The 20,815-nt window shown below is 40.9% G+C and overlaps 1 protein-coding gene and 1 pseudogene across 2 annotated transcripts; one reads left to right on the forward strand and one right to left on the reverse strand.

Moving 5' to 3' along the window:
- The first annotated feature begins 1,239 nt into the window (after positions 1-1,239).
- LOC308524042 (E3 ubiquitin-protein ligase TRIM22-like) lies at positions 1,240-18,901 on the forward strand. The gene is made up of 8 exons (XM_081098196.1): positions 1,240-1,346; positions 4,927-5,459; positions 6,032-6,127; positions 6,717-6,947; positions 14,384-14,406; positions 16,815-16,912; positions 17,198-17,224; positions 17,476-18,901. The coding sequence occupies exons 2-8, from the start codon at positions 4,995-4,997 to the stop codon at positions 18,069-18,071; spliced, it is 1,536 nt and encodes a 511-aa protein (XP_080954322.1). The 5' UTR covers positions 1,240-1,346; positions 4,927-4,994; the 3' UTR covers positions 18,072-18,901.
- LOC308525461 (translation machinery-associated protein 7-like) lies at positions 1,882-2,134 on the reverse strand (annotated as a pseudogene). Its single transcript has one exon. The product of its transcript is annotated as a translation machinery-associated protein 7-like (transcript).
- Positions 18,902-20,815: the final 1,914 nt, after the last annotated feature.

The raw sequence follows: 20,815 nt of genomic DNA on the forward strand, positions 1-20,815 counted from the left end.
CGCCACTCCCATGTGCTGAAGGCGCTGGCCCCACTTGCACCCGCTGATGGCATGGAGTGATTGGGGCCAGCTCCCGCAGTGGATGCGAGTGGCGGCTGCTGCCCCGATTGCCCCTCAGGAGCAAGCGGAGGTGGGGAAGCCCTGAGGGTCGATTGGGCCAGCAGCCACCGCTTGCTGCCTACAACGCCGAGTGATCAGGGCCAGTGCGGGGTGCTGGCAGCGGGTGAGGGAAGCAGCTCTGGTGTCTGAGCGGTGAGAGCCCTGGGCAGAACCGCGGCACACTGGAGCAAAGAATTTTCAGTAACCAGCAGAGGCTCGCCCCGATGACAGTGACCGGTGCCCCGCCTTGGTATGGTGTACTCGCTCACCTGCTCCACCATCCTGCCACAGCTGATGTCTGCCATGTTCCACGTGTGCCCCCTGGTGGTCAGCACACATCATAGTGACCAGTTGTTTTGTTGTTTGGTTGTTCTCCTGTTTGGTGTATTTGCATATTAGGGTTTTAAAACCAAACAACCAAGGGGTGATTGGGGCAGCAGCCGCCACTCGCACCTGCTGACAGTGCTGGACCCAATTGCTCCACGCCATCAGCGGGTGTGAGTGAGGCCGGCACTGTTTGTGCATAGGAGCGGCGGCAGCAGGAGTGGGGCTGTTGGCAGACAGGGGACCGGGGGCCGCAGCAGGAGGGGCTGAGCAGGGATCACAGAGGATGGGCTGAGACCTGCCTCTGTGCTCACCCCTGCCTCACAGCCCACAGTTCCTTTCAAGGTGCATGAATTCATTCACTGGGCCCCTAGTATATAGATAGTAGCTGCTACCTCTCAGCTCAAATGAACTGCGCTCTATCATTGATTATCTTCCCCATCAGACTTTGCATTACAAAGTGCAGGTACTCGGACCGTGTGGATGATGATTTTATCCATAGTAAGTAGTTTAGTACATGAATATAGGATAAATTAACTGGTATGTATAGAATTGAATTGAAATTCTGAGTATTCAGGCAAGCTGCAGAATGTATAATTGGATTTCACATTCTTCTTATTCAAATATTCTTACTAGAATAATCTGAGAAAGGGATAAAAACACAGTGATTGAGGACCAAGCTGGTGTAGGTCCTAACATACTGAAGCATTAACTTTCCCAAATGTTCCACATGGTGGCGCCCCATTGTTATTGTTCTTAAGTTTCTGTTCTTTTTTAGTTTCATTTCCACTCCCATGAATTTAACTTTCATTTCTCACTCCTGATGTGTGGAGACACTCCTCTGTGGAGAACTCATTTCTGAATTGATGAGTGAATCTTGACCAGACCTACACTTGATCTCCACTGAGTTAAGACTCCTGAAAGTAAGTGGGGCAGTTTCTTGGGGGAGCAGACTGACTGGTGGTTCTGAAGCTGCTCTGCTTGTGGGTGTCTCTGCTGAGGTGGCAGAAAAGAGAAAAACACTGCGTCTGGGGGAAGAGTGATTTTTAAAGAAGGGAGGTTTAAAAGAGCAGAGTCTTATTTATTTCTGGGAGGGACTATTATTTCTCCAGGCTGAGTTTTCTTCTTATTCTGTATTTTTGACTCTCTACCTTGCCAAAGTGATCCAGAATACTTTTTTTCCCAGACAGAAAATCTCTTCCTTCTATTCTCCAGTGAAACCTGTGAGATGGTGCTCTGTTCTCCCTTTTCGTAAAGCCCTGGTGAGGCCAGCTGAGTGAGAGCCCTTGTCAGGATGCATGTGGGAAAGGATGGGATCTCTTGAAACTGGTCCTCTTACTCTTTTGTTAAATTATCATTATTTTTTTAAAATAAAAGCTTTTTCTTAAAAGTACAGCAAACTTGCAGACAACAAGCTTCATCTAGCTATAGGTGGCAACAGACATTATGACAAAGAATTCAGATGTTAAAACAGGAATGGAATTTAAGATCAACATTGTCCCAGTTACAAGGAACAGCTAATTTCTGGCCAGATTTCTTAATTACGCAAGTGTCCTGGGGGCCCTTCTCCTTGGCCTTTGCTTTCACTTCCTCAAGTTTCTTATACTCTTTTTTCCTTCTGCTCAAATGACATATCTTCCTCATCCATCTCCTTGGCCTGCTTCGTGGGCTGTTTCAGGGGCTTTTTCTTGCCACCTTTCATACTAGACATGACACCTGCTGCCCCTTCCCATGATCTGATTCTTTTACTCTTGTCTTGGTAACTTCTGGGAAGTGTTCACAACCTTCCTGATAAATGTACAGTCCTTTGGCAAGCTGATGAGAGAGGATGGATGATCAGATTGCTGCCCATCTCTGTAGCTCCCATGTGGTCACTTGTCTCTCTGGAGGTTCAAGAACAGGGAATTTTCTCTCCACTGAGAGCCACATCTCACTGTTACCTCAGTGCATCCCAATAATATTGGTTATAATCTATTTCTTGCAACCTCTCCCTCTATTTGTTTTTGTCTTTTTAAATCTGTGCCGTAGTGGAGAGAACAACCAATGGCAATATTGAGGGCAGTATGTTTCTCAACAATTCTATCTATTTTAAAAATGGCCTTGACCTCTGTAAGTCATTTATTTTATTTTCACATTTTGAAGGAAAAAGAACTCTTTTTATTCTTTAAATTTATTTATCTTTCTTTATTATTTTTCAATTACAGTTGATATTCGATATCATTTTGTATTACTTTCTGGTGTATAGCATCTAACCTGTGATGTGGAGCCTTGTTTAGACAATCATATAAATTAAAAAAGTGTTTTCCCCCTAATCGTACCCACCTGTATCATACATAATTATTAAAATATTATTGACTATATGCCCTATGCTGTAATTTTATATTTCCATGACTATTTTGTGGCTACCAATTTGTACTTCTGAATCGAAGAAGGGAGTACTCTTATAAAAAATACATATATAAGAAATAAAAGGGCCAAAGTGATTTCTAAATTATAACTGGTTATAAAATGGTTAGTGATGAAATGACCTCTGTATTATGTTTTTGATGTTTCTGAAGGTGTCTTTGGGAGAATGAGTTGGAGGGTATGGGAAGGCCCTGTGTGAGACAGGAGTGCTAGCAGGTAAACACTTCTCAGGTATTGGGGAAGTGCTAATTAATGGGAATAAAGATGAAAGCTGATAAGAAAAATGTCTATCTATGGAGAGATGGGGAATGGGGAACTTCTAGTTTTATATATTCACCAAACATTGTGTTCTTGTTCTTGTGTGATGCACTGTTATAGGTACTGAGTACATCAGTGGACAAAAGAAATACGTTATACACTAGGTAGTAAAAATAAGAAAAATATATTAAGGGTACAGCAAGCAATAGTATTGGCAGTTTATAATAGATAAATTAGAGCAGGTCATTCTGATAAGAGACATGTGAGGTGGAAGACAGAATAAAACGTAAGAAGGAGCCATGCTGACATCAGGGAGATCATTCCATTCAGAGATAAGCAAGTATAAAATCTGAAGGGCAGCAGTGGGTTTTTATTTTTATTATGGGAAAGAAAGGCAGGAGAGATGAACCTCAACGACTGCCTGTGAAGTGAGAGAATTCAGACTCAAAGGATCATCTACAATAATAAAAGCGTAATATGCAAATCAACCGAATGACCGAACAGCAGAATGACCATCCAGACGACCTTCTGGATGACCACACTATGACACGCACTGGCACCAGGCCAGCCAAGGCAGGTGCGATGAGATTGGCCAGGGTGCCCCACCATTGCCCCACGATCGCCCAGCAGAGGGAGGCCCAGGCCATCCTCTGCGGGGCGATCGATGGGGGTCTCAGTGATCGATTACCCCAAAGAGGGAGGCCCAGGCCACCTGGCTGGTGGCCATAGAGGGAGGCCCAGGCCATCCAGCTGGCGGCACCGCAGCAGGTGGCCTCCCTCTGTGTGGCAATCGATCTGGAGGCCCCACAATCGATTGCCCACAGAGGGAGGCCCAGGCCACCAGCTAGCGATGCTGTGGTGGGTGTGCAGGGCTGGCCAGTGATCGCCCCACAGAGGGAAGCCCAGGCCAGCCAAAAGATCGCACCCCACACCTGTCACCTGCAAAGGGAGGTGACCAGTGGTGGGGGACGGGGGGGCAATGCAGCACAGGTGGCAGGCAGTGGCAGTGGCAGGCGTGGGCTGTCTGCTGGCAGCCAGGGGAAGGAAAGCCCTAATAGGCCCTGATTGCCATCCAGGCCTAAGGACCCTACCAGAGGGGTCCTGGATTGCGAGAGGGCGCAGGCTGGGCTGAGGGATACTCCCCAACCCCCGTGCACAAATTTTGTGCACTGGGCCTCTAGTATATTATATTTTTTCTGTTATGAATTAATCAGAAAAAGTAAATTTGTAAAAACACAAGGGAGATTAATGGTAACCTAAGGCTCGGGGTCAGAATGAGGGTGACTGCTAATGGCATTAAGCTTGTTTTCAAGCAATAGAAATGTTCTAAAATTAGATTGTGGTGATAGTTATTCTGTTTAATAAATGTAGTAGAAACTTTTGTACTCTTAAAATGAATGCAAGCAATGTAAATATACCTCAATAAAACTGTTCAAATAAAGTAAGTCATGCAAGTGTAAAAGGCCAGGGGGCTGCAGTGGGGTTACTGTATCTAACCTGTAGGATGTGTTTGCAGGTGAGAAGTAATAGACAAGAATAATGGATGGATAACATAAAGCTCTCGGTAGGAAGGGCCTCAAGTTGTTCTCTATTCGGTAGAAGAAGAGAAAATAGCAATCATTGCCTTGATGGGATGAAATTTGTTATGTGACATAAACTAAGATAAAGTGTTTGAAATTATTACAAAGGGACTTTTTCATTCTGTCACTGACTACTCTTCTTCTCTGTCTCTTTTCCTTTCTTACTGAATATTAAAGTTTTGTCCTGTTCTAAATGTTTGCACAATCAGTATCCTTTCTATTCCTGCCTTTCTTATCCTGCCCCCTTCAATATTCCCAGCCTTGCAGGAATCTGTGAGCAAGAAGAGCCTCTGGAGTCAGGACAGGAAGAAGCAGGAGAGCGTGGCAATGGATTTTTCATCACAAGGGAGCATAAACGAGGAGGTGATCTGCCGCATCTGCCAGCAGCTCCTGACAGAACCCATGAGCCTGCACTGTGGCCACAACTTCTGCCAACTCTGCATCGCTGCAAATGAGTCAGAGAGCTTCTTTGGAGGGCAGTGTCGCTGTCCTGTGTGCCAGAGCACATATGACCCTTGGAACCTCATGCCTAATAAGGAGTTGGACAACATAGTGAAAAAAATCAGAGAACTCAACATGTGGTCACACCAGCAGCAGAGGAGTGATCTCTGTGAGCAACATGGTCTCTGTGAGCAACATGGTCGCTATGAGCAACATGGTCTCTGTGAGCAACATGGGGAAAATTGCCATCTCTTCTGTAAGGAGGATGGGAAGGCCATTTGCAGCCTCTGTGTCCAGGAGCACCCAGGTCATCAAATATCCCTCGTGGAGGAGGTGGTCAAGGAATGTCAGGTAGGCCCCAGAGTGTGGAAACATTGGAGAGAATGTTATCCGAAGTGAAATCTTTACTGCTTAATCCTATTTCTTTCCCTTGTCATCATAGAACTGAGTGCTGCATTCTCTTTGATATCCTTGGCTCAGCTTCTGAGGCCTGAGGGACATTGTTGTGCATTCATTCATTTTCTTCAGTAATATGCATATCAAAGAGAAGTTGTATGAGTGAGAGTTACTTCTCAAGATAAGTTCTGATTGCTCTCATGAACAGATGGGATTTTTAGGAACATGGCTGGTTAGATCTGGGAAGAGGGTTCTTGAGGAAAAAAGTACTTTGCTTGCTGCAGGATCCGTTCTTTCTTTAGGGAAAGAGAAATCCAAACTACTTGATACAGAGATGGAAACTTGCATCACTCTGGGATAAAGAACACACATGCTTCCTCAGATTTCTGTCTGCATTCTCAGTTCTAATTGCTAGCTTCAGTTCTGAAATTCTGGTCTCTTTGGAGATGAGCCTGATTTCTCCATTTATCCACTATCCAGGTGCTGAGGAAGCTCATAGCTTGACTTTGGTGGTTCCTTTCTCACAGGAGAAACTCCAGGTGGCTGTGGACAGGCTGATGAAGGAGGAGCAGGAAGCTGAGAGGTTGGAAGCTGTCATCAATGAAGAGAGAGATACCTGGAAGGTAAAAAGACATTATTCCTGAGGCAGTTCTGAAACATCAAAATGGGCCTCTTGCTCCTTGTTACCTCAGACTTGATGAGTCCAGAAGACTTGTGCCTAGTCCTCATTCAATTCCTTACCTATTGAGGGCTGGGAATTACAGAGTAGACACTCCCAAGTGAAAGCAACTATTTGGAGGCAAAGACATAGAGAGGACCAATGGGAAAGTGATTCATGCAGCCATGTCCCATTTCTATAATCAAGTTTGAGGTTCTGATACTTCCAGAAGAAATGTTAAGGGATGGCCCAGGATTCCCTATTTTGGAGATGTGAGTGGAGGAGTTCCATATAAAGTGTGGTATTGTTATCCAGGCCTCATCCAGGTAGCACATGTATTTCCTGGTGGGTCATGAGAAAGCAGACTTGAATGAATTGCTTTGGGAACAGCTCAAGGAAAATAGTAGGAAAAAAAATGCCCTTTTCAGGAATGGCTCACTTCCTTTTACCTTCTAAGTGCCTGAGGAAAATATTGTATTGGCTTTCCAAGGCCCATGAAAAGTAGGTCCTCAGCTAGGCATTCTGATTGCCTCTTTTTCTTCTCATCCCTAAAGAGTCGTATGCAGACTGAGAGAGAGAGGATTCTAGAAGGGTTTGAGGAAATGAGAGACGTCCTGGACAAAGAAGAGAAAAGGGAGCTGCAAAAGCTGGATGACAATGAAGTGCATGTGCTGGATAACTTGTCAGTGGCTAAAGACCAGGTGGTCCAGCAGAGGCAGTACACAAGAGAGCTCATCTCAGATCTCCAACGTCATATGTGTGAATCATCAATGGACAGGCTGCAGGTAGGACTTGGGATGGAGATCCTATATATGAGATTTGGGGGAATTACAGAGATTAGGTTTCCTTCCCCTCTGGGTCCCTGCACTTTCTTCCTCATTGAAAGGTTCCTTTGACCCCTCAGTGCTCCTTCTCTGTCATTCATTTCATGAGTCATTGGTAAAATTCAATGTAAAAATGACAAGGGAAACTCACATTATTATTTTATAAAGTGCTGTGCAAAAGTTCGAGAGAGAATTTCTTACTGTATTCTATTATCGTGTAGCATTTATAAGGCATTTCTTCACTAAGCTTAGTCAAGCAACTCATATCTCTCTTTATGTTAGGTTTTGTTGTTTTGTTAAGGGGTAGGAAATGTGATACCTGTGTGAGGGCTGAGAATATATGATTGTGTGTGTGTGCTTGTGCGTGTGTATGTATGTATGTGTGTGCCTTTATGCTGGCTAGAAAAGGGTGGGGTAAATATAGCAATTTGATAAAGGGATTGTACCTGGTATTAATGTTATTCTTTCCCATGGAATTAGCTGCAGGACTACTCTTAGCTATGAAACATATTGGGAAATTGAGGAAATTTCAGATTTTCTCTGCTTGACTTCTTGCCATTCTGTTTTGCTAGCTGAACAAGAATTTATTAACTTTGGTTCCAATACTAAAGTAACCAATTTCCATCTGCTGGATCTTTACTTCTTCCTCAAAAAACTTATTTTTGAAGTATAAATTACATTTAAAAAGTCTACCCTTTCTAAGTATACAACTCAAAGATTTTTAGTAAGTATATTGAATTGTTAAACTGCACAAATAAGTTCAACATTTTTGAAAAAAATTTCTCCCTTCTTCCAGGGAATTATTTTGGCACCTTTGTGAAAGGTCAATTTTCTCTATTATATTTTTGGATTATCTTTTATATGAATGTCTATATTTTTGCACTGATATTCTAAATGTTTTTTTTTACTGTGGCTTCATAGAAAAATTTGAAATTGGATAGGGTAATTTTCTAACTCCCCCCCCCCCCTGCAAAAAAAATTGTTTGAAAAATAGTGAAACAATTCTATTGAGTTCCATTTCAAAACATTCTATTCAATTCCATTTCAAAACAATTCTATTTTATGTTATTAGATCTCTAAGGAGACTAAAGCGCTTCTGTCCCAGAGATTGGGAGAATTCTACTGCCATCTACTGGGGAGAAACCAGAGATGCTGCTCATCCACAACAAACCACAAGGCAGACTCCATTGCAATTACCTGGGCCAGAAACATTGTCCTAGGTCCATCGAATTTTCTGTTAAAATTGTTGTGTATATTTCCAATTTTTATTAAAAGCCTGATGTGATTTTTATAGAGTGAGGAAATGGCAGTCAGCTAAGAAATGGACAGTATGGGACAGTTGTTTGTCCAATGACATTCAATTACTTTTTTGGGGGGTTGGAGGGTAACCACCTTTTGAATTACTTTTTGAGTAATTCCAGTTCATGTAGTTGGTTAGAGTTGATACAATCAGTAGTACTAGCACCAAGGATGTATATGTTTCTCAGTTCTAGGTAAATCAGCATATTTAATTTGTATAGGTTTACCAAAGATGCAGTGATTATTTTAAGATATGCATCTGACCCATTCAGGGCAATGATTTGTATGCCTTAGAATTTTATTGTAATGACTAGGAAGAAAAGTTCTCTTTCCCTCTAGGTGATATATTAGGGATTATCATTTAAACCAGGATGTTCAAGTTGATACCAGATAGAGAATGAAGGGAAAGTTCATATAAGCAAGTAGAAAATAGAATTTTGAGGAGAAAGAACTGATCCTGATAACAAGATTTTTCCTAGAAATATAGCTAATGCAAAAGTTCTGCTTGCCCCCTGAGTTTCTCTTTTTTTCTTTTAAATTTAAGCCAATTTTAGCTGGGCTTTTGTTATAAACAATAGCAATGAAAAACAATACAGACAGTAAAATTTTTTTGAGGGAGTATAGCCAACTATAGGCCAAGGCTTTGCTGATATGAAAGAGTTTAGACTAAAGGGGGAAACCAAATATGTTGGTGAATTTATGTTCAAAGAAATAAGGCAAATAATATTATGATGGGGAAGAGAAGATGGCTAAAAGAGGCTTAGCATATGGACTGGATTGGCTTATACAATATTGGAATTCAGGGTAAGATATACTTTTTAAGACAGTGATGAAGTGGATATTAATACCATTCTTGAATATGAAACGTAAATATCTGGGAATCAGTCAATTACATTTTAGACTTTCTCTGCTGCTGGTTTCTGTGGCTTATTTCACACTTACACATTGCTGAGATTCCTTTGGGGTAGTGCATAGAATGTACATAGAGTGAGTAGAGGGAGGCCGGAGAAAAAACATTTGCTTGATGTGCTAGTTTGCTTGTTCCTAGAACAAAATAAAATACCCATTCTAAGAAATGGAATTATTAATTATTCATCTTTGATTCTGCAGAGGGTGGAATGATGTCTACAAAATAGATTTCCCTTTGTCACTAGAATACATAAAATCATAATGAATTAAGGGGGTGTTCTCATGAATATTTTTAAAGAAATAGTAGGCCTCCTTCCTGCTTTTTATTTTTTATTTAACTATTTATTGTTGGAATTATTACATATGTCCCCTTTTTCCCCATTGCCCTCTCCCAGCCTCCCCCGACCCCCCAAGCCCAGGCCTTCACACCCCACTGTCTGTGTCCATTGGTTATGCTTAAATACCTGCAAGTTCTTTGGTTGATCTTCCCCCCACCACCCCCCACCCGCCCTTCCCTGCCTTCCCTCTGAGGTGTGATGGTCTGTTCAATGATTCTATGTTTCTGGATTTATTTATTTATTTTAAATATATTTTACTGATTTTTTTACAGAAAGGAAGGGAGAGGGATAGAGAGTTAGAAACATCGATGGGAGAGAAACATTGATCAGCTGCCTCCTGCACATCCCCTGCTGGGGATGTGCCCGCAACCAAGGTACATGCCCTTGACCAGAATTGAACCTGGGACCCTTCAGTTCACAGGCCGACGCTCTATCCACTGGGCCAAATCGGTTAGGGCTGGATTTATTTTTATTCATCAGTTTATGTTGTTCATTATATTCCACAAATGAGTGAAATCATGTGATACTTATTTTTCTCTGACTGGCTTATTTCACTTATCATAATGCTCTCCAGGTCTATCCATGCTGTTGCAAATAGTAAGAGTTCTTTCTTTTTTACAGCAGTGTAGTATTCCAATGTGTAGAAGTACCACAGGTTTTTAATCCACTCATCTGCTGATGGGCACTTAATCTGTTTCCAAATCTTAGCTGTTGTAAATAGCACAGCTATGAATATAGGGATACATATATTCTTTCTGAGTGGTGTTTCTGATTTCTTGGGATATGTTCCTAGAAATGGGATTACTGGGTCAAATGGGAGTTCCATTTTTAATTTTTTGAGAAAGCTCAATACTGTTTTCTGCATAGGCTGCACCAGTCTACATTCCCACCAGGAGGGTTACTTTTTCTCCACATCTTCCCCAGCACTTGTAGTTTGTTGATTTGTTGATGATAGCCATTCTGACAAGTGTGAGGTGGTACCTCATTGTTGTTTTGATTAGTGACTTTGGGCTTTTTTTAAAAAAATATATTTTATTGATTTTTTACAGAGAGAAAGGGAGAGGGATAGAGAGTCAGAAACATCGATGAGAGAGAAACATCGATCAGCTGCCTCCTGCACACCCCCTACTGGGGATGTGCCTGCAAACAAGGTACATGCCCTTGACCGGAATTGAACCTGGGACCCTTGAGTCTGCAGGCCGATGCTCTATCCACTGAGCCAAACCGGCTAGGGTTGGGAATTTTTTTATATGCCTTTGACCTTCTGTACATTCACTTTCGAGAAGTGTCAATTTAGGTCCTTTGCCCATTTTGTTTTAAATTGGATTATTTATCTTCCTTTTGTTATGTGGTATGACTTCCCTATAAATCTTAGAGATTAAACCCTTATCAGATGTAACATTGGCAAAAATGTTCTCCCATGCAATGGGCTCTCTTGTTATTTTGATGATGGTTTCTTTTGCTGTGCAGAAGCTTTTTATTTTGAGGTAGTCTAATTTATTTTCTTCTTAGTTTCCATTGTCCTAGGAGATGCATCAGTAAACATTGCTATGAGATATCTCTGATATTTTGCTGTCTATGGATTCTTTTAAGATTTTTATGCTTTCCCATCTTACATTTAAGTCATTTATCCACTTTGAGTTTATTTTTTTATATGGTGTAAGTTGGTGGTCAAGTTTTATTTTTTTGCATGTGTCTGTTCAATTTTCCCAACACCATTTATTGAAGAGACTGCCTTGGCTCCATTGTATTCTCTTGCCTCCTTTTTCAAATATTAATTGAGCATAATGGTTTGGGCCAATTTCTGGTTTCTCCATTTTGTTTCATTGGTCTATATGTCTGCTCTTGTGCCAGTACCAGGCTGTTTTGAGAACAGTGGCTTTGTAATATAACTTGATGTCTGGTATTGTGATCCTTCCAACTTTCTTCTTTTTTCTCAGGATTTTTTCTTTGATCTCTTTGGTAACCAATCATTGTTTAATAGAATGCTATTTAGGCTCCAAGTATTTGATTGTTTTTTATTGTTTTTACTGTAGTTTATTTCTAATTTTATGTCATTGTGAACTGAGAAAATGCTTGATATGTTTTCAATCTTCTTGAATTTGTAGAGACTTCTCCTGTGTTCTAATATGTGGTTTATCTTTGAAAATGGCCCATGTGCACTTGAGAAGAATGTATATTATATGGCTTTTGGTGAAATGTTCTGAAGATATCAGTTAGTTCCATCTGATCTAGTGAGTTGTTTACAATTGCTGTTTCTTTGTTGATTTTTGTCTAAAAGATTTGTTCAGTGATGTATATATGGTATTCAAGTCCCCTACTATGATTGTATTGCTAGATCTCTCCCTTGATATCTTCTAGAAGTATTTTTATGTATTCGGGTGCTCCTGTATTAAGTGCATAAATGTTTACCAGAATTATATCCTCTTGTTAAATCGATCTCTTTAGTATTATGAAATAGCCTTCCTTATTTCTTATTATGGCCTCCACTTTGAGGTCTATTTTGTCAGATATAAGTATTGCTACCCCAGATTTTTTTTTCCATTTGCCTGAAAGATTTTTCCATCCATTCACTTTCTGTCTGTGTGAGTCCTTTATTCTGCAGTGAGTCTCTTGTAGACAGTATATAAATATGGGTCATTTTTCTTATATATTAAGATACCCCATGTCTTTTAATTGGGGAATTTAATCCGTTTACATTTAAGGTTATCATTGATAGGTGCTTGTTTATTGCCATTTTTTAATTCTTTATGCCTGTATTCCTTCTTACCTTTATATTTCTTCTTTTTACAATAGTCTCTTTAGCATTTCTTGTGTTGCTGGCTTGGTGATAACAAACTCCCTTAGCCTTTTCTTGCCTGTGAAGATCCTAATTTCACCTCTAATTTTGAATAATAGCCTTGCTGGATAGAGTATTCTTGGATTCAGTCCCTTGTTTTGCATCACTTTGTATACCTCATTCCATTCCCTTATGGCCTGATGTGTTTCTGTTGAGAAATAATTTTATAGTCTAGTGGGAGATCCATTGTAGGTAACATTCTGTCTCTCTCTTGCAGCCCTTAAGATGCTTTCATTGTCATTAACATTTGCCATTGTAATTACATTGTGTCTTGGTGTGGGTCTTTTTGGGTTCATCTTGTTTGGGACTCTCTGTGCTTGTGTGACTTTTTTCTTCCACAAGACAGGGAAATTTTCTGTCATTATTTCTTCCAATAGGTTTTCTATTCCTTGTTCTGATCTTGTCCTTCTGACACCTCTATTATGCAGAGTTTGCTTTGTTTCATGTTGTTCCAAAGCTCCCTTTTTCTCTCCTGCTTTTTGATTTTTTTCCAATTGCTGTTCAGATTGGGTGTTTTTATTGACCTTGTCTTCTAACTCACTGATTGAGTCCTCTACTTCTGCTGGTCTACTGTTGAAGCCTTCCATTGTGTCCTTATTGCAGATATGTCATTCTTTATTTCTACTTAATTCTTACAAAAGTTGATGAATTTCTCATCCAGACAGTTGAGCATCTTTATAATCATCAATCTGAATTCTTTCCATGACATATTGCTGGCCTCCATTTCATTCATTTCTTTTTATGGAGATTCCACCTTTTCTTTCCTTTGGGGATTGTATCTTTGTCTCCCCACTTTGCTGTCTCTTTCTGGCCCTGGGGTCTGAGAGGTTGAAGCCCCTAGCAGTTCAATAGTCTGGGACTCCTTAGCTCAGAGAATGGATCTGCCATGAGTCTTACACCTTTATTGTCTTTGCTTTGAGTTGTACTCCCTTCTCCCATAGATCTGGTCCCTCTGCTGTCTGCTGCAGATGCTTGAAGTAGGCAGGGGTATGTGCACAGTTCCTCTTGTGTGCGAGTCTCTGTGAGGATCCAGATCCCTCTGGCATGCAGTTCACTGTGCAGACCTAGCAACAGTGGCAGGGTGGTGCCCTAGTTCCTCTGGCAGCTCACTTGCAGTGCAGTTCTGGGGCCTGGATGGGTGCCAGGTGGTTCCAGCTCGCTCTGGCAAGGTGGTCCTGTGACCCAGGGCTTGGCATGCCAGGTGTCTCCATGTTGCACCAGCAGCATGGTCCTGGGGCCCAGGCAGGGCACACGCCTGGTGGCTCTGGGTTGCAACAGCAGTGAAAACCTGGGGTCTAAGTGGGGCTGGGGTGCAGGGTTCCCCTGGCTTGCACTCACAGTGTGGGGTCAGGGAACACCAGCAAGGAGGCATGGTTTGGGAGGTCTCTATGGCGAGTGCTCACTGCATACATCTGGAAGCCTACAGTGTGCTACTGCACTACTCATTGCCAGGGCTCAGTGGTGGTCCCACACAGATTGTAGCTGGCAAGTGGCCCCCTGCACAGGTCTAGGGTGGTGTGTAGGCCGGTCTGGGTGTTGGTGTGGCTGCACTCCTGGCCTCCTCTGCTCCCATCTCTGCCTTTTAAATATATTCCATCTCCAGATCTTGGAAACACCGTTCTAACATCTTCACATGAATCCTCTAGGATGGTTATTTTGGGTCTTTTCTCTTCAATCTCTCTCCCCCCCCATATATTTATTCTGACCATCTATTTATTCAAGACATATTAGGGGGTACTAGTGTATGAGGAAGAAGGTGAGTAAAACTTTATAGGTAGGAGGGCTTATCATTCATTTGAGGGTTGCCAAAATAAGGAATGTGTAGTTAAATTTGAATTTCAGATAAGAAACACATTATTTTTTAGTAGAAGAGTATCTTAAATATTGTAGAGCTCATGTTTTCACTAAAACATATTTGCGATATTTTCAAATTAAATTTTAACTAGCCATTTTAATTTTCTAAATATGTCAACCTTACTCTTGGTTTATGTTTTTTTTTCTCTTCTCCCCAGGATATGATTAACACCATAAGAAGGTATGTGTATGTGAGACCAGGCATAATCCTTTTTGTGTGATGAAAGAATTATAACTATAAGAGTAATCTTGAATAAATAATAATTTTAAACAATCATAGATGTGGGAAACTTGGGTATTACATTATTTCACCTGCTGATGACAGGTGAAACTTTGTAATGGTATGAAATTTGGGTGGTGGGAGGTCACAGAGTTAAGGATAATAGAAGTATTAGAAATAAGAGTCCCAAACAAGATGAATCCAAAGAAGCCTATACCAAGACACATCTTAATTAAAATGCCACCTGGAAACTATTATATGCTAAGTGAAATAAGCTAATAAGAACAAGACAAATATCATATGATAGCACTTATTTGTGAAATCTAAGGAACAAAATGAATTGACCATCAAAATAAGAACCAAGGCATGGAGACTTGGACCACATTGACATATCTCAGGGGGGAGAAGGGGAGACAAGAAGAGATAAACAAAATAACTTACATACTTATATGTATAGCCCATGGACACATAAAATAGTGTGGGGAAAGTCTGCAATGGGTAGAGAGGGGATAAAGTGTGCAAAAATGGGGGACATCTGTAAAACTGTCAATAATAAAAAATATATTAAATTTAAAAAAATGCCAAAGATTAAAGACAAAATGAGAATCTTAAAAGCAACAAGAGAAAAGCAGTTAGTTACCTATAAGGGGGTTCCCATAAGACTGTCAGCTGATTTCTCAACAGAAACTTTGCAAGCCAAAAGGGAGTGCCATGAAATATTCAAAACGATGGAAAGCAAGGACCTACAGCCAAGATTACTCTACCCAGCAAAGTTATTATTTAGAATTGAAGGACAGGTAAAGTGCTTCCCAGACAAGAAAAAGCTAAATGCATTCACAGTCATCAAACTAGTACTACATGTAATGTTAAAGAGTCTTGTTTAAGAAGAAGAAATAAAAAGAAAGGTTAAAAAATATGAACAATAAAATGTCAATAAATGCATATCTATCAACAATTGAATCTAAATACCAAAATAAACAAACAACCACAACAGAAACACACTTAGATACACAGAACATTTTTACAGTTGCCAGATGGGAGGGAGGTTGGGGGGACTGGTGAAAATCTGAAGGTATTTAGAAATACAAATTAGTAGTTAAAGAATAGTCATTTGGCTGTAAAGTATAGTATAGGCAGGGGATATATTCAATAGTATTCTAATAACTCTGTATGGTGTCATATGTGTATGATATTTTGGGGGGATGATCACTTAATAAGTTTGATAATGTCTAATTACTGGGATATACACCAAAACTAATATAATATTGTATGTGAACTGGAATTAAAAAATTTAAAAATGATTTTATAAAAGAAAGAAGAGGTTACAGTATCAGAATTCCATGACTTCACTCATTTTAGTCAAACCTTAGTCTCTTGCTTCTACACTTAATAGGTGCCTGTCTTATCACAGGAAGGATCTTTTCCTTTTTCTCTGCTAGGCCCCCAAATTTTCCACAAAGATGGTTTCTTTATATTTCTTTTTCACCCTAATAATAGAAGAAACGGGTCTTTCTAGGTGATGTTTTTTGGAGAGAAAGAAAGAAAGAAAGAAAGAAAGAAAGAAAGAAAGAAAGAAAGGCACAAGTCTCAGGGAATAATGGCTTTAGTCCTGGTGTCAATAATAAATCTCTTTTTGTTTATACATATTAGCAACTTGTAGGAAAGGTGTCTTTCTTTGACTAAAGTTGCATACACACTTGGCAGCATCAAGCACTTGAAATTCAGACCATTATTAATTTTGATGTATTAACTTCTCCTTTCTCAAATATTTGTAATGATTCCCCAGAGACTGTGACATTTTATGTTATGCTCAGCATCTGTATTGGGTTAATAGACTTAGAAAACACTTCAGACTTTCAGTACAGAAGCCCCCCACTTGATAACCTAAAGCTCTCAGTAGCCAGGTTTTAGAGTCTCTCCACTAAGCATCTGCTTGGGGACCTTCATCTCTGACCTCTTCCTGGAGGAACCACTGAGATGGCAGTGACTCCTCCATATGTGAAATACTTTTTATTAGAGGCACCAAACAACTTTTAAAGGTACCACCATTACATCTAATAGTGTATGATTTTAAGAAATGGAGAGCATGGGGTTATTATTATTATTACTATTATTTCATTTTGGTTGGATGAACATGAGCTTCTTGAGAATAAGTTCTTTCCAAGGTCACACAGAGGGGAGATAGAAAGGTAGACATGAAGGCATTTCTTCTGGTTGCAGTGTCAGGGCTTTCATCTGTCCCTCCCTTAGGCTCTTCATTGAAGAGGATTCAAGTGAGAAGGCATCAATGGAATGAAAGGTGAGAAAGACAGTGGTCTTGGAGAGACAAAAGGTAAGAAGTGTGAGGCATCAATTTTTGTCTTATCTAGGAGCGAGATCTGGACCTTGAAGAAGCCAAAATTTGTTTCCAAGAAACTAAGTACATTCCGATTTCCAGATCTGAATGGGATGCTGCAAGTGTTTAAAGGTGAGGAAAGCCAGAGGAAGGGTGTGTGAGATTCTTACAGTACCAGAGCACGTGGAGGAATGGATGTTGTTTCTATATGAGGATAAAAGAGAGGAGGTAGGCCTCACAAGAAGACATAGAGACCATGTGATGAAGATGTGAACACATATATATGGGAATGGCCAGGTGTCCTCCTTTACCAGCTGACAGCCTCAGAGGCTTCCCCACCCACTCAAGAGAAAGGGCAGGTTATCAGAGTTTCCTCCTTTGCTTCTAACATCATCATTGAAACTTTTGTCATTTCAGAGCTGGCAGAAGTCCAAAGCTACTGGGGTAAGAAATTACAGGTCCTTCAAATCATCATGTTCTGAACCCATTTCAGAAGTTGTGCTTACTCTTAGGTCCCATGATCTCAATTACATGTGTTCCACCCACACAGACATACATACAACAGTTCTTAACTGATCTACTCCTCACTGACCCATTAACTCATGTTCCTCCCAGTCAATTCCCATATCACCTCTCAAAATGTCACAAGACACATGCCATGTTTAATTCACCTGACTGTGTAATTTTTCCTACAGTGGACTTGACGCTGAATCCATTCAATGATGTTTCCAATGTTGTCGTTTCTGAGGATCAGAGACAAGTGACTGTTGGGAATGATGTTATGTTTAGGAATGTATACCCATGTAACTTTTCTGCTTTTGATGTATGGGGCAGCCAAAATTTCTCTTCTGGGAAATGTTACTGGGAAGTTGACGTGTCTGGGAAAATTGCCTGGATTCTGGGGGTATACAGTAAAACAAGCAATCTCAATAGAAAGAAAAGCTCTGGGTTTGTTTTTAACCCCCAGACAAATTATCCAAATGCTTACTCCAGATTCAGACCTGAAAATGGCTACTGGGTTGTAGGGTTACAGAATGCATCTGAGTACAATGCCTTTGAGGACTCTTCCACCTCTGATCCCAAGGTCTTGACTCTTTCCATGGCTGTTCCTCCCCGCCGAGTAGGGGTTTTTCTAGACTATGAAGCAAGCACTGTCTCATTTTTTAATGTCACAAACCATGGGTCACTCATCTACAAGTTCTCTAAATGTCACTTTTCTCAGGTTGTTTATCCCTATTTCAATCCTTGGAACTGCCCAGTTCCCATGACTCTGTGCCCACCGAGCTCCTGAGCATTCTCCCTTCCTTACTCACTTCTGTGTAGCAACCCTTGTCCTGGGGCTCATCTCCTGCACCTGAGTTCACTGCTCCATTCAGACCTTCTCTTTCTTGCTGTCTCCCTTCTGTAGAACATTTATTGATTCTTGGGTTAGAAGAGAAGCTTATTTACTCAGTTACCCTTTCCCTTTATTATCAGCAAAAGGTATCTAAATCCTCCTATCAACAGAAAAGTATTAGTATAACACCTCTACCCTCCCATTTTTCCACATTTTCCTGTAACCCTAACTTGAAAAGACATTAACCATGACTCTAGGACAATCCATAATCATTCCACAACTAAATAGTATTTTAGTGTATATCTATTTGTTGCCCAACATACAGCAGGTTGTCCAGAGAGTTTAGGGGGAGGGAACAAATGTAATATATGTACTAAGAGTGAACTTTTTATGTTCAGAGTGTTCGAATTTAAATCCTGTCTATTCTCTTACAAGGTGTGTAATGATGGATTTATTTTTGTTTCTTCTCATAAAATAAAAATTGGATTTTAAACTGCACCTAACTCTTAAAGATCTTTGTGAGAAACTGTCAACCAATGTAGAGCACCTATTTAAGGGTTCCGCACAATATAATAAATGTTTGCTCTCATGATCTCAGAAAAGTATGAGCTGTGTCAGTGTCCCTTGCGATGGATGTGTGCCCTTGAGAGGAACAGAAAATGATTCCACTGAAGCACATTTGTCAAGTTCCCAAACTTTGCTATCAAGTCTACTCCAGTCCCAGTCTTGTGTTACAGAACATTTTACATGGAGGCTGGAACTGTTTTAAGGCCCTTTATTGGGAATAGGTCAGAAAAAGAAAACATATGAGTTCCCAAGATCTGTCCAGCAGAGAGAGCCATGTCTAGGGACAGACACTCCTATTAGGGACAGCCTTTTGGTGTTCAGAGTTTGTCCTCGTGCTGAAAAGATAGATTTGAGGATCACATCCTATATACCATACCATGCCCTTTTATTTCCCTTACTTTTAAAATCAGTTTCAAACTTTGATGAGGAATAGACTCACCCACGATAATAAAGGAACTTTTCTTGGAGAAGCACACATTATAAATTAAGGCAAGTACTGTACAGAACCCAAATCAAGATATAGAGGTAATAACTTGTCCCAGTGGAATTCAAAGGAGAGTCCTCATTCTGGGAAAGGTATGTAGATGCACACTTATACTTACACACACATACACACACATAGGTATATTTATTCAAGTTAATTTTGAAAAATATGAAAGAATTCCTTCAGGGAGTTAAAGAAATTTATAAAATTATGAGATATGTCCCAATGTCCCACAGCTAATTAGTAGAAGAGACCAGATTAAAATGGAGTATGTGTTTCTCCAGTTCACGTGTCTTTTCGGCACTTCACTCCCCAAGAAAAGATTGGAGCCAAATTCCCTAGGATGTTTGGTAGGAGAGAAAACCCATGAGATGTTGATTTACACAGGAGCTTGGAACATCATGGGAAAATATTAGGTGCCAAGAGATAGTGATTGATGTGCTCAATCCATGTAGATGTTAATGAAGCAGGAGCTGCTCATGGTAATGTTTAAAACCAAGTTAAATACTTAATAACCAGGGTGCTCTTCCACTAATAAGCTGTGGGACATTAGGTTGATTAATTTAGGAACTGAGTTTTATTTCACATATATGGTAGAAAGTTGGTAGAGCAAGTAAAACAATCCATAATATATATATATATAGAGCCAGGGGCTGAAACAATCAAATGGATGACCAAACAGGCTGTGTGGGGTGACCAGGCCGGCAGGTGAGAGGGGGGACTGTGAGGGGCTACCAGGCCAGCAGGGGGGCATTTGGTATCTACCAGGACAGCAGAGGGGGCAGTGAGGGACAGCCAGGCCAGCAGGGGTGGCAGTGAGGGTGACCAGGCCGGCAGGGGTGCCATGAGGGGCAACCAAACAATTGAACAGCAGGCTGTGTGGGGTGACCAGGCCGGCAGGGGGTTCAGTGAGGATCAATCAGGCCATCAGGGTGGAGTAGTTGGGGGCAGCCAAGGCCTTGGGGGGGGCAGTTAGGGGCGATCAGGTCAGCAGGCAGAGGTGGTTAGGGGTGATCAGGTTGGCAAGGGGGCCAGTTAGGGGTAATCAGGCAGGCAGGCAGGTGAGCAGTTAGGAGCCAGCAGTCACGGATTGTGAGAGGGATGTCCGACTGACGTTTTAGGCCTGATTCCCAGGATCGGGACTAAACCGGCAGTCGGACATCCCCTTAGGGGTCCTGGATTGGAGAGGGTGCAGGCTGGGCTGAAGAAAACCCTCCCCCCCTCCCTCCCACCCCCAAGCATGAATTTCATCCACCAGGCCTCTATTTAAAGGGATGGTTGAAATGATGAATTATCTTTAACTTAGATAAAGAGGAGTGCAAAGACACCTGGGCAATGAATGAATAGTGGAAAATTCACTTTCCTAGAGAGCTTGAGGTTGTTGAAGAATAAATTAGGAATAATGGAATAATACAATTGGATAGATCCAAAGTAAAATGTCTGACTGTGTGAGCATGAGGTTAGCTAATTTTGGACTACAGTATCTTCAAGATATGGCCTTGGAATTGGGTGGCTGACTTTCAGTAACAAAATAACATCATCCAGGATGATGTGCTACTTGAGGAAAAGGTTTTGGATAAGTGAGTGACAGGTTGTTAAACTTGCTATAGCTAGATATGTGTTTTCAAAGCATCAAGAGAATTAGAAG

Source organism: Myotis nattereri (assembly GCF_964212035.1).
Source record: "Myotis nattereri genome assembly, chromosome: 9".
Lineage (NCBI taxonomy): Eukaryota > Metazoa > Chordata > Mammalia > Chiroptera > Vespertilionidae > Myotis > Myotis nattereri.